The 14,547-nt window shown below is 42.0% G+C and overlaps 1 protein-coding gene across 1 annotated transcript in view; it reads left to right on the top strand.

Annotated features, from left to right (window-relative positions):
* Positions 1–1,631: 1,631 nt before the first annotated feature.
* The window catches only part of LOC126475508 (calpain-7-like), a 103,198-nt gene continuing 90,282 nt past the window's right edge, over positions 1,632–14,547 (top strand). Inside the window, exon 1 of the mRNA XM_050103421.1 lies at positions 1,632–2,161. Within this exon, the coding sequence (XP_049959378.1) occupies positions 1,936–2,161 (226 nt within the window). The 5' untranslated portion in view covers positions 1,632–1,935. The remainder of the gene's footprint in view (positions 2,162–14,547) is intronic.

The raw sequence follows: 14,547 nt of genomic DNA, 5'->3' as shown, positions 1-14,547 counted from the left end.
ACGTAGAATTTGTGGCGTCCTGTGTAAACGGTAGCTCACGGTGCCACTACAGAAAGCCACAAGCTGTGGCGCCAGATTAGATGCGTGTGTGAATCCGGCTTAAACGATAAGTTGCACGAGTGCCTGCATTGACGTCTCGAACTTTAACCAATAAGCAAACCCAATGCCTATCTGCACCGAAGTGCAACTTCTTGTGTGTCCACATGATGGTTTTTTTCTGTTCATCTTTGCACATGAGCTTACGTTATAACAGTGCATCTAATCAGTCGCATTTATGCACGCGTAATTGCGCGTTGCTTCCTGCGTTAGGTGGCAATCTCTTGCGCTGTTTACTAGACGACGGGCATCTGGGGCCCATGTGTATTTTGTTCTGTACCTTGTAGTGTGTTGAGGTTTTTTTTAAGGTGATATGTTTGCAATAATATCTAGTGGTTCCAAAGAAAGCTCGCTGAAATTTATATGTGACTACAAAGAGAACGCGTATGGAACACGACTCCTGAAGATCATTTCAATAAAATTTTGAGATATGGAAGATGGGGGGACATTGATGATACAAAAAAATACGTAACTGGAAAATGCAACATCCATCCTAGTGGATTCTGAGGTCTGTGACATCCCGGAATTCGTCCAGTCCAAGGATGTTAATCTGCACAGGATCTTTTATGATAAGTTCTGTAAACATTAAAAAAATACAAATGACGTATTGAAAGCCAATTAACCTTCACATAAGGACTAAGAACCTCCATTTAAGTATTTCTCTGTTTCTGGAATGGCCACTGCAATGCTTTGTTTTGAAATGCTCAAACTGACATAAAGTTTCTGTATGTCCATCTTTCGTAGAATGGTTGCGGGTCTCGACTGTTCGGTACAGGATGCCAAAATAAACAGCTTTCAGCCGTCCAGTTTCCAAACTTATTTTGCTTGGCTACCAGTTTCGGTGATTTACTGCACCATCTTCAGGCCCATGACCGACATAGGAAGATTCCACCTCTATTGTGATAGAAACATGGACCTCGATGGTTAGAGGTATCGCTTTAGCAAGCAGAAATCTGCTGATACCAGTATTGCTGGTCCGCGTTTTTATCACATCCCGAGGTGGAATCTTCCTACACGTCGGTCAGAGAACTGAAGATGGTGTAATAAATCACCGAAATTGGCAGCCAAGTAAAATAAGATTGGAAACTGGACGGCTGAAAGGTGTTTAATTTGACATCCTGATATATCGTCGGTTATCACCTATGAAATGTTATTGCCAGGTGCCATCCTTATCGCCGCAGTTTCCCAAGCAGAAAATCTAAAATCTCGCAAACAAAACGTTGTCGTCACGTTGTATTTCTTGTGTCTTTGTTATTAGATACTTTTTTACCCAAGGTCGTCTTTGAGTTTTCTGTCTTTGTGGCCTTTTCATCACAATAAACAAAGCACCAACGCTTCTAACAAAGAAGGGGATGCGTTGCATATCTGCGTTCTTTCCACTAATTTTTGTGGATACCCTTTCATTCCTACGCCTCTGCGATTGCGCACGAGGAAATATGCATCGTGTGGACATATTTTTCTTTTCTACGAAGCCGCTTTGACTCCGCAAGTTGTTATGGGCGCTGCGCATGCGCAAACGGCTATCAGCTGTTGTGAAGAGGTGTAACCAAAGTATGTTTATTTTTGTCTTCAGTGCTACGGACACAGTTATCAACAGTACGCTTAAAAAGTGACATGTTACTTTTTTTTATGGAGAGTTGGCTATTGAATGACGAACCGTCTTTTGATAGGAAGATTGCTTGAAATATTAGTATATGAAACTTGAAGTGCTTACCGATTTCCTACTGCCATCGCGTAATGGTGCACGTTTTTACTTTTGTTATTTCTTTTAACATGATAGATTGAGTGAAATGCCGATTTATATTTGTGACTGGTAGCTGTTGTTGATCTTTTACTAATATGAGTTGTAATCCTGAAGAACTCATTGAGGATGCCTTGACATCCTCCACAAGAGCTGTGCAGTTTGACAGGACAGGTCAGCATGAAATTGCAGCTTATTATTATCGTGAAGCAGCAAGGTTCTTAAATGTAGCAGCTGGTAGCTCAGCGGATGCAGAACAACAGGAAACTTGGAGGACAAAAGCACGTGAATACGTTTGCAGAGCGATTCAATTAGATAACCTCGGTAAGTCATTCAGAACGACACGTTACATTTTTTCCTCCATTACCAAAAATGCAAAGATTAGCGAAACTCTTTAGGGGACAAGTGCTAGGTTGTAGGACAAACAACAAATGTGTAAAAATACAGCATGATAAAGGAACATTTGAATCCTTGATTTAGTTTCAGTGATGTCTCTCTGACACTCCAACTAAATTTTTCCCCCTCTCGTGCACTGTGCACGCTTGCTTAGTATATGTGTAGATGCCTTTCTTGAAGTAGACATGAGTCTTACAGTAAATGGTGTATCAGAACATGGTGGTTAAATCACAGCACTAAAGCATCCCCAACAATCATGTTCAACTAAGGAGGGAAATATATAATTTTGCAGAATCGTGAATGCTGTCACAGTTACACTATGCAGAAAATTTACGGGTTAAACAATGGTAAGATGTTTACCAAGAACACAAAGTATATGAAAGCATACTGACTGTTAGCTTTTCTCTGGGGACACAAGATCCCTAGACGAAAGCTAACAGGTAGTATGTGAACAAGTGCCCATAAAAGCTTGAACAGTTTTGTAGTAGATGAGAAGTGTAATTCATTCCTAAAATATTACTGTAACACTATGGAACCAGAATGAGATTTTCACTCTGCAGCGGAGTGTGCGCTGATATGAAACTTCCTGGCAGATTAAAACTGTGTGCCGGACCGAGACTCGAACTCTGGATCTTCAGCTTTCGCGGGCAAGTGCTCTGCCAACTGAGCTACCCAAGCACAACTCACGCCTCGTCCTCACAGCTTTACTTCCACCAGTACCTCGTCTCTTACCTTTCAAACTTTACAGAAGCTTTCCTGCGAACCTATAGCACTTGCCCGTGAAAGGCAAAGGTCCAAGTTCAAGTCTCGGTCCGGCACACAGTTTTTTCTGCGAGGAAGTTTCGCTATGAAATCAGATTCTCTTCACAATTTGGTAAAAATTGCAGTGAAACCAGAGAAAGGATGGCCAACATTTGAGAGTAAGTAGGCTGTATTGTGCCAGGAAGAGAGGGCTAGCTGTAGTCAAGACTACTAGAAGGATTGCAAAATTTTTATTTATGGTGTCAAAAAGCCAAGAACCATACTTTAAGCAGAACAAATTCAACATTCCAAGAACATTAGTGGACATGAAATGGATAAACTTAAAAAGAGAACTAAAGATAGTTGTTTATCAAGCACCTGATGACAGTAGCGATGAGGTAGATGGTATTACATTCAAATAATTGACCAGTAAATTCAATGAATTCTGCATAACATGAGCAGAAAAACAAAGGGACAAAAATGGGCCATCAAAAGCAGATGCATCAGACATACTTAGAATGATATAGCCTTCTGTTCCATTTTTGCCCAACCATTTACTAGAGAGATCTTAAAACAATCTTTCTGCCATTGGAAAGCAATAACTCTTCAACAGGCCATGATAGTATTTCAATTGGTGTACTAAAATCTTATTGATGTAGAAGCATATTCTCCCACCCCCCACCCCTTCTTTGAACCTCAATTACAAACCCATTCCCCTCCTTCAGGTATACTAAGGAGTCTTTTTAGGAAGTACCTTACTACAGAATACTGAAATAATCTTATCAGCAGCTCATTGTATCATCAGTAAAGACTTCTCTATAGAGAAAGCAATGTATGATTGCACAAATTTAGTTCTAATATAATTAAACAAGAAGTATTTTGCTGTGGCCATTTTCTGTGATCTTGCCAAGTTATTTGGTTGTGTTAATTGAAAAATTCTGCTTGAGAAACTAAAATGGTATGACAATAAAGCTTGTGTGCAGGGAGACATTTCTTAACAGCAATAAACATGGGGGTCACAGCCTAAAAAATTATACAACAGGAATAATATTAAAATTCAGGGTGGAGAAACATTAAATAAGGGGTACTACAAGGTCAAGTGCTTGACCCACTGATGTTCTTGGTGTACATAAATGATTTTTGCAGGACATTGGCGGACTCTCAAAAAATTGGGATGTTTGCTGTTGCCACATATAAATTGGTAAAGGACCCACACACATCCATACCAGAGACAGGCAGCAAAATATTGGAACAGGCTTACATCTGATTCATAGCAAGTTTAGCACAACTACATTTTTTGGCAAGCTAAATGCACAATAATACAAAACAGTGCACCATCCGAAAACAAATATTATTAAAAAAGAGAGAGAGAGAGAATATCAATTTCCAACATAACGCTACAGCCACAAAACCAACAGGAATCATACACTTCACTCAACCTATATAGCTCAAATGAAGCCCACAATACCAAAAAACCTACATCTGCAACTCCATAAAGCAGAATTGGACGTTTCCTTCGACTAATATGCCTCAAACGTAGACGACGGTACCAAAAAGCAACATCCCCAACTACGAAAAGCGGAATCGGACATTTCCATAAACCTGTACAGCTCAAATGTGTCCCTTGATGTCAAAAAACCAACACCAAAAACTCTGAAAAGCAGAATTGGACACTTCCCTTGACCTATATAGCTCAAATGCAACGCTTGATACCTACTGGCAAACCACAAATAAAAAAAACTGCCGCTACAAACTTCACTCACCTACATAACTCACAAAACACTGCCAAAACGAAAACCCCAACAACTCGAAAACCCAAAAATCTGGATATTCACTACATCAATTAAAATACAACTAAAATGCCGTAAATATAACACAGTCAAAACTTTACAGTTACTGTAGAATAAAACCAAAACAAAAGCCTCCAACAAAATTACCTAGTCCCCCCCCCCCCCCCCATTCAAACCAACCCAAAAACTGCCCCTTCCTGCCTCTCACTGAACAGCAACTTACCAATTTCAACAACGATCCATGACACAACCAACATCCCCATATACTTCATATACTCTGAACACACCTCATGTCAAAAAGAAAACCAATCTAAAACATTTCTATCACTCAGAACAGTCTCATGCACAAAGAAACTTAAAGAGGACCTATAACAAAAGTAATATGTATGCAAAAGTCTCCCGTATGGTCAACCTAGATTTCTCAAACCAGGTTCCATGCCATATCAAACACCAGATGTTGTCGCGCCGACAGTGCCACATGTATAGATCCCTGGTTTGAGATGCTGGGACTCCCGTCAACTTAATGCTTTGCCCGCAGGCATGGCACCTAACATATTCTGTTATTAATACAAAAAGCTGCAGGAAGTTTATTACTGACAACATACCGTCACCCGTAGCAACATGTAACAAAAAGCTGGCAAGCTTATCAGTTAATATTCATCCCTAGCAAAAAACAATAAAAAAATATTAAATTTCATTCCACACGGCAAACACACATCAAAGTAGAGGCCCACTGCACTCTGAATTCCTCCTGTGAGATCATATGCACTTGGCTGCTTGATGGCCTTACTGAGGCTGAAATAACAGCCTATCTCACTAACCAGGGAGTGATTGCAGTTCACCGCATCATGAAAACGGTTGATAAAGAACAATGCTAACTCACACTCTATTCCTTACATTTAACTATGTGGTACTTTCATCAAAAATTAAGGCTGGCTATGAAGCTATTACTTCAGATGGTATATCTTGAATCCCATGCGTTGCTATAACTGTCAGTGCTACAGCCACACCTGTGAATCTTGTGAAAATGCTGCCAAATGAGTAACCTGCGCCAGAGTCACTAAGGAGGATGAGTGTCCAACTCCTTCCCCTGACTGCATCAACTGCAATGGTGATCATGCTGCTTCCTTCTGCGACTGTCCAATCTACCTCAATGAGAGAGCTGTTCAGGAGATCCAGGCGAAGGAAAGAGCTCTTACTCACATTTTTCAGAATATGTTGGCTAGCTGCAAACCTTATACACCACCCTCTGGCTACTATACTACAGTTCTTGCTCTACCCCGACCTATGAAGGACAAGGCTGTGCAGACTTGTGATTTCCAGTTTAGCACCACGTTTGTGAAATTGTCCAATTCCGAGGTCACACACTCATCTTCATGTACTACAGGTGCACGCCATACCAACAAACCTTCACCTGTGCCAGCAAAATTGCGTGCCTCTCAAACAAAAGTACAGGAATCCAAAAAGGAGTACTCTTGCGATGACTTTCTGTGCACATATAGCCAGCCACTGTCTGGGTCAACATCTAACAAATGCCAAGTTTCTAAGCAGTCAAACAAAGGCAAATGATCTTCCCCTTCTCCACCTTGGCACTGTTTTTCAATGATGTCACCAGACCATGCCCTTACTCAGCTGACATCTGATTCACCAGGACATACCACCAACAAACAGTGTGCTGGCCAACCGAAGGCGAATGCCGACACTTCTGTCAGACTAATGGATCAGGATTCTCCAGTTTCTGTACCTGGTCGTTGTGCACATTCAAATTCTGGCACTCTGTAGTCACTGCGGTGACTGGCCCTTATTTGACCCATCTCCTGTCTATCATTCAACATGGTTATTCTCTGATGGAACTTCACAGCATCAGATCCAACAGGGTTGAATTATAGCTCCTCTTGTGATCACACGTCCAGTTGTTTTCTGCCTCCAGGAAGCAAGATTATGCCCTCACATTCTGTTTCACCTCTCACACTTCATTTCAGTCCATTTTGACCTCCCCCTGAGGTGGGGACAGTGGCTCATGGGGGGAGTTGTGTCGCTCCTATGAGATGATGTCCACCGTTTCCTTGCACACCTAGTTTCAAGCAGTTGCCATATGTCTTTCCCTTCCCAGTTTCATGTTCTCTCTTTGCAACATCTACTCACTTTCATCTTCTGCTGTCACCAGGGCAGATATTTTGCAACTTATTGCTCAACTTCCTCCTCCCTTTTTGCTGTTTGATGACTTCAGTGACCACATCCCCTTTCGGGCTCTCTGTGCCCCAGTCTGAGAGGCTCTTTCCTAGTAGATAATTTCAACAAGCTCAGTTTAATCTGTTTGAACAGGAGTACATCCACATCTCTTTCCAATTCCATGCACTGCTTTTACCACTTGGACCTTTTGATCTGTACTGCTCAGCTTGGTCATTGCCTCGAGTGGTTCGTTCTCTCCACACACACTCAAATGACCATGTCCTGTGTGTCATTTGTTTGCTACTGCCTATCCCCTCTGTGCATCCAATGAAATGGCAGCTTTCCAAAGCTGTTGGGCTGCTCTACTCCTGACTGGCTACTTTTGATGAACACCTTTTTCCTACATTGATGACCAGGTAGAATATCTTACAAATGCTATTTTTACTACTGCAGAATGTCCCATACTTTGCACCTCTTCCTCATCATGACATGCCCCTGTCTGCTGGTGGACTTAGCATGCTGCAATATGATCCGCATGCGAAGATGAGCTCTGTGTTTTTTAATGCCATCCAACGATGGCAAACTATATCTGTTATAAACAGCTTCGTGCGCGATGTCGCCGCATTTTCATGGATAGAAGAAAAAAAAAAAAAAAACTTGTTGGCTTTCTTTTCAAAGCTCTTTTTACAGTTTTACTCCCTCTTCTGTTGTTGAGGGTAATCTCCATCGGCTTTCAGGGACCATGGTTCATTCCACAGTTCCTGGTCTGACCATAGTGAACAATGTCATTGTAGACCCTCTTGATAACTCCAACACCTTGGGCCAATATTTTGCAGACATTTTGAGTTCCACCCACTACCATACTGCCTTCTTCTCTCTCTGAAATGGATGGCGGATGCAAGGACAATATCTTTCTCCTCCCAGAATCCTGACTGTTACAATACTGCTTTTTTTATAAGGTAGCTTGAATGTACGCTCTCTTCATCCCAGTCATCTGCTCCAGGACCAACTGGCATTCACATTCTGATGTGCTCTCCTATGAACATATAACCGCATTTGGACAGATGGCACATTTTCCAGTCACTGACATGGTGCCATTGTCATTCCCATACCTATGCATGGTAAGGACGAACACCTTCCTTCCAGCTGCCACCTAATTTCCCTCACCAGTAGTGTCTGCAAGGTGATGGAATATATGATTAATGGTCAGCTGGTGTGATGGCTTGAGTCTTTGAATCTCCTCTGACGTCCATTGTGGGTTTCCTAGGCAGCGCTCTGCTTATGACATCTGCTGGAGGACGGGCACCATTTGTATTACGTACGAGTGGGGCTTCCGGGGCTCCTGTCCCTTTTTACCCAGGAATTTTTAAAAGGCCAAGTTTTTGAGGTAAGTGTGGGTTCAGCTCTGTTGGACACTTTTATTCAGGTGAGTGGGGTGTCTCAGTATTCTGTGCTCAGCACCATCTTATTTGCCATAGTCATTAACCCTATTATGGATTGTCTTCTGCCAGCTATCTCTGGCTGTCATTTTGGTGATGACTGTGCAATGTATTGCAGCTCTCAGTGAACCTGCTACTTGAGTGGCATCTTCAGAAATGTCTTGATTATCTTTACTCATGAGCATCGACAATGGCTTCCTCTTTTCTGTTGGCAAGACTGTCTGTGTGAACTTCTGGAAGTGCTAGGAGTTTCCTCTCCTGTCGCTATGTCTCAGCACATTCATCCTTCCGTTCACTGACACAATGAAATTCTTGGGGCTCATGTCTGATAGGAATCTCTGTTGGTCTTCCCATGCCTCTTACTGGCAGCTCGTTGTATTCACTTCTCAGTGTTGTATGTGTTTAATGTGGTACCTTGTGAGGAGCAGATCGGACCATCCTCCTACATTTAAACCAGTCCCTTTTCCATTTGAAAGTGGATTATGGCTGTATCATATATTCATTTGCATGTCCATCTGTCTTACTGTGTCTTAACACAATCCACCATTGTGGGATACGTTTAGCCACAGGTACTTCTATACTAGTCTCGTTAAGAGTCTTTATGCTGAGGCTGCTAACTTACTGCTATCTTAATGGCGGGAAGTTCTCCTCCATCATTACATGAGCCACCTGCCTCCTATGCCTGATCAACCATCCTGTGCTCCCTTTTCTGACAATTCCCTTGACCACCAGTATGGGCTGCACCCATCTTCTCTTTTGCCTCCCAGAGTTCTTTTGTTTGCTGCTTTGACAGCTTTGCTTTATTCTCCCTGCCACGTTCACCATGGGTGTGAGCTCTTCATCGCCCTGGCTTCATGCTGATGTACCTGTTTATTACAGACTCCATTTGCTCCCTAAGGTCACTACTACTAGTCTGGTGTATCACAACAAGTTTCTCGCACTTAGTCTGTGGATTGGGTACAGTGGCATCATCTACACTGAAGGTTCCAGGGCTGACCGTGGTGTCGCATTTGCCATTGTACTTGTCTATGATTCACTGTCGGCTTCTTGACCAACACTCAATTTTTACCGCGGACCTTTACGCCCTTTATCGGGCCACCCACCAGTACTCCGGTGGTACGGGCTTCCAAATTATGTTATCTGCTCAGATTCTCTCGGTGCTCTTCAAAGCCCCCGCATGCTGTACTGAGTCCATTCTTTAGTACAATGGAACAAAGACTGGCTCCACTCACTCACTGGTTGGTGATGGTGGTGGCGGGGGGGGAAGCCGACACGGTGTTCCTGTGGGTCCCTGGTCACATCAGCATGCTAGTGAATGAGGTTGCTGGTACTCCTGCAAAGGCTGTAGCTCTTCTCCCTGTCTGATAGTCATTCTGTTCCTTCAGATGAACTTCGTTTTGCTGTCTGTTATCGTGTAGTATCACTTTGGAGTTCACAATGGTCTTTCTGGTCCAGTGTCCATTTTTTAACTATTTACGTTTACGTCGATGTTTGCCGTCTACTCAGTCAGATGGTTTAATAGATGACATGCATTCTATTGATCGCGTCTTATTTTTTATTCACTGCAGCAGCATGGCAAAGCAAATTTGATCCCTTGTGTGGGGACCTACGCCATCTCAATGATGTTTTGAGAAATTTTCCCAAGGAACATCCTTGTCCTTACTGCTCCTCGTTTGAAGTTGCTTGATTGGGTGTTTGCCTTTTTGCCTGATGTTTTTATTTAGTACTTGTTGTTTCATATGTTACGATCCTGCTGCTTATGACCATAGCAGTTGTGCACCCCAAAGCACCAACACGCCCCCCCTCCCCCCCCCCCCCCCAACACACACACACACACACACACACACACACACACACACACACCAACACAACACCATTATTCACGGATCAGAGCAGACTGGTGGAATTGGATGCTTCCAATGACATGTTCACATTAACTAACATATTTCTACATTTAGAGCCAGCTGCCATTCACCACATCGACTAGAAATTTTGTCTAGGTCATCTGGTATCCTCCTACAGTCAATCGATGATATCTTCTCAAACACCACAGTGTCATCAGCAGACTGCTGCTCGCGCTGTCCATGTGTATAGAGAATAAGAGCAGTCACATCACACGTCCCTAGAAGCACTCCTCATTATACCCTTTTCTTCAGTGAATACTTATCATCGAGAACAACTTACAGGGTCTATTTCTGGAGAAATCTTTGAGCCACTCACATGTCTAGGGACCTAATGATCTGTGTGCTTAATAGTCTGCAGTGGGGCACCCTATTTTAAGCTTATACGACATGGTGACCAGGACGTAACTCATTACACATATGAATAGACATAAATAATAAAAAATATTTAATTTCAGAAGTAATGTGAAAGTAACCGGGCAATCCGGGAATTTAAGTGCTTTTGGATGGGGAAAAACTAAGTATATGACAAAGCTAATAATGAAGATGTGCCAAAACAAACACTAAAACAAAAATTCAGCAAACAATATCTTCAGCAATTGACAAAAACACAGAGGATAAAAAAATCCTGCATAAAAACTGGTATCAGAAATTTCACCTGACTTTGTAGCTGAAACGAATCCACAGTACCACAAAACAACACACAACTCAACAAATCTGGTTAAATAATAGTACACTTGACCTGTAGGCCTATAGATGAAATGGTACCACAAAATAAAAAATTGCCCGTGTAACTAACAACGAAAACCTAATCCCATAAATGTAGGTAAAACAAGATCCGTGATACACAGCAGTCACAATCCAGAATAATTACCAACAACAAACAACACAACGCAAAGTGCATTAACACCAATTTTCATACACAAGAAACCCACAATTATTCAGATAAACACACAGACCCACATACTGCAATAAAAAGAATAAAACCATAAAAATATACTTACCAACCAAAGTCAGCATACACATAAATCTAGTGATAGCAAAAATATGTCGTCAAGACAATCCCTTGAATAGTTGGGAATCTCTGTGGATTTTGTTCAACTGATAATTCCATGTATACTGGTCCCTGGTCTGAAAGGCAACAGCTTTTGTCAATCTCCTACTTCTCCGCAAATGTAACACTTCACACACTGGGGAATTAAACCAAATAACTGTAGGAATTTATTCGTGGTCAACATGTAATCCCCAATTGTGGCATGCAGGGACCTACTTGTGAGCTACATATCCATAACTACAAAAAATGAAACATAAAATTAAATCTGCAACCATAAACAACACACCACACTAATAACTACACACTTAAGAACAAATCTATTGCCCATAACTACCATCATCAAAATAACTTGGTGACTAAACCGCCACAGACTCTTCCGATATTATTCTCACAAATAACACTCAAGAAACTTCCTGGCAGATTAAAACTGTGTGCCCAACCGAGACTCGAACTCGGGACCTTTACCTTTTGCGGGCAAGTGCTCTACCATCTGCGCTACCGAAGCACGATGGTAGAGCACTTGCCCGCGAAAGGCAAAGGTCCCGAGTTCGAGTCTCGGTCAGGCACACAGTTTTAATCTGCCAGGAAGTTTCATATCAGCGCACCCTCTGCTGCAGAGTGAAAATCTCAATCTGAACACTCAAGAAGTCGAGTGAATCACCTTTAGCACCCACAAGCAATTTAGAAACAAGCATCCCACACTAGAGTGCACCACCTCATAATCCAACATGCACTCTGCAAACAGGACCAATTTCAACCAAGCCACAGCACCATAACATCACACAACACAGTTATGTCACAAGTCAAAGAATGTAGATGATACCATAAACTTCGAGTGACGCTGTAATTGTTTTAATATTGTAAGCTGTACTGTATCATATTAAGGAAAGTCTTTAAAAAATTCAAAAAGATGCTCACTTCTTCAAAAAATAACTTACACAAGTGAAATGAAATTAGTGTGAAATACTGCAAAAACATAAAATGAAGGAGGAAGCCATGTGTGACACAACCAGCCTAATTAGGTTCATTGAATCACTAACAGCACTCACAAACATTGTAGAAACAAACATCCCACACTAGAGAATATCGCTCATACTCCAACACACCCTCTGCAAATATGATCAATTTCAAATATGCCACAACACCATGACGTCACACCCAAGATTGCCGTACTGGCAACTATTAATCACACACTTCAAGGTGGCCACTTACTGATTGGCGAAATTTGCTTTGCTTGAGGCTGCTACAGAATGTTAATGCTTGTTGCATCTAAGCTTGTAAGAATATTGTGCACCTTAACAATGAAGTAGCCATTGTGAAAATGATTTTGATTCATGCTTGGCATTGTCCATAGTGATTGTTTTTATTATTATTATTGAGAAAAAAGAATGAAGAGGCTTTATCTGGTCTTTCTGGTGGCTCACCAATGACTTTTGTGTGATTATGTGGTGTGTGTGTTTATATATATATGGCTGCCATGAGAAAGGGAGGCTGGGCTCATCCAAGCAGCCAGTATTAGTACTGGTAGCAAGCACTGCTAGTCCTCATGTACAGTAAGTTCTGGGCATACTTCAGTGACAAATGTGAGATATGCTAACATTGGAAAGTGTGGCTCATGGAAAGTTGTATCAGAGAGCAGAAATATTGGCTTAATTACATGATTTGCAAAGATAAAACAAACTAAGACTCTTGAGACTTGTATTGGTCTTCCCATTTTAACCCCAAAAATTCACAACCGTTAGGTTAGGCTGATTGCCATATTAACACCCAAGCCAACAAGAAAGACTATTAATTCACATGAGTGCTCACAAGCTGAAATCAGGCCAGAAAATTGGAACAAAATATGCACCAATAAGTGTAGGCTGCAGTAGTTATTTAAAGGTAAAGAGGTTTGCACAGGATAGCTTTACTCGAAGAGCTGTGTCAAATCAGTCTTCTGACTGAATATGCCAACAGTAAACAACAACAGCAACAGCCAAAATGTAGTTTAACATCTGAAGAGAAAAGAACAACAAAGCTTTAAAAACTTATACTGGTGCTCTGCAAAGATTTAATGATTATAGAAACTAGTGTTCATGTGGAAGTGTTCCCACTCAGGCATCCCAGATGTTGAATATATTATACAAGGGGATTAACAGTAAGCTAGCTTTCGGTGCCTTTCACACTAGTACCATCGACAGTCTCCTCGCAAAAGCGGGGATTCTCCCTGTAAAAATGTGACGGAGCCAACTCCTGGTTTCTTATCACTGATTGTTCTAAATAGATAGACAAGGCATGATACATTTTTATGCCTACTGCTGGAATGGAACACCATTTATTGCTGGGATCATGTAGTGTGTTCACAGCAGAGCTCCTAGCCATTAACAGGATACTCCTTTTTGTTACTCGGGCCTCCCTCCACAGTGTTTGTAATATGTACCAACTTGATGAGCAGCTTGCAGGCTATAGACCAATGCTACTCTCATAACCGTTTGATCTCTGCATGACCTCTCTGCCCTTGTCTGTGTCACCTGCTCAGTTGTCTTTCTCTGAGTACCAAGTTATGTGGGAATCCCAGGGAACTAATTGGCTGACAGTTTGGCTAGAGAGGCAGATACTTATCCCCCCCCCACCCCCCACCTTTTCCCTTTCATGATTCCAGGTGCAGATATGTAGATACCTATCAAATCACTCTTTGCCCCAAAGTGGTATGACATCTGGTGCGCTACTGCTCTCTGTAATAAACTCCGCACACTCAAGGAGCCTATTGTAGTTCGGCACTCTTCATTCCACTTGTCTCGGAAGGAGTCCACTGTCTTACTCCGTATATGCACCGGTCATACTAGGCACACCCATTGTTTCCTCTTGCATATCGAGCCAGCCCCACAGTGGCACAGTGGGGCTGTGTAGCCAGACTGACAGTATCCCATATATTGTTGGAATGTCCCCTTCTTTTGGCCCTTCGTACTAAGTATGGCCTGACAGATTCCTTGTATTTAATATTAGCAAACAATTCATGGGTGGTTGAACTGGTCCTCAGTTTACTATGTGAAAGTGGTTTTTATTTTCAGTTGTAAGGTTTTTCTTTACTTCTGGAGCAGGGGCAGGGTGGTTGTGGTTAGGATGACCCTTTGTTTTTTCTGGATCTGGGACCCATGACCACTCCCCTTGCAAAGACTGCTCTTTTATCTCTCTGTTTTTCCACTTTTTAGATTTGGCCTACCCTTTTATGCCTTCT

This window comes from Schistocerca serialis, chromosome 4, assembly GCF_023864345.2.
Source record: "Schistocerca serialis cubense isolate TAMUIC-IGC-003099 chromosome 4, iqSchSeri2.2, whole genome shotgun sequence".
Lineage (NCBI taxonomy): Eukaryota > Metazoa > Arthropoda > Insecta > Orthoptera > Acrididae > Schistocerca > Schistocerca serialis.
The sequence above is the reverse complement of the archived record's forward strand: the minus strand, read 5'-3'. Positions and strand labels throughout refer to the sequence as shown.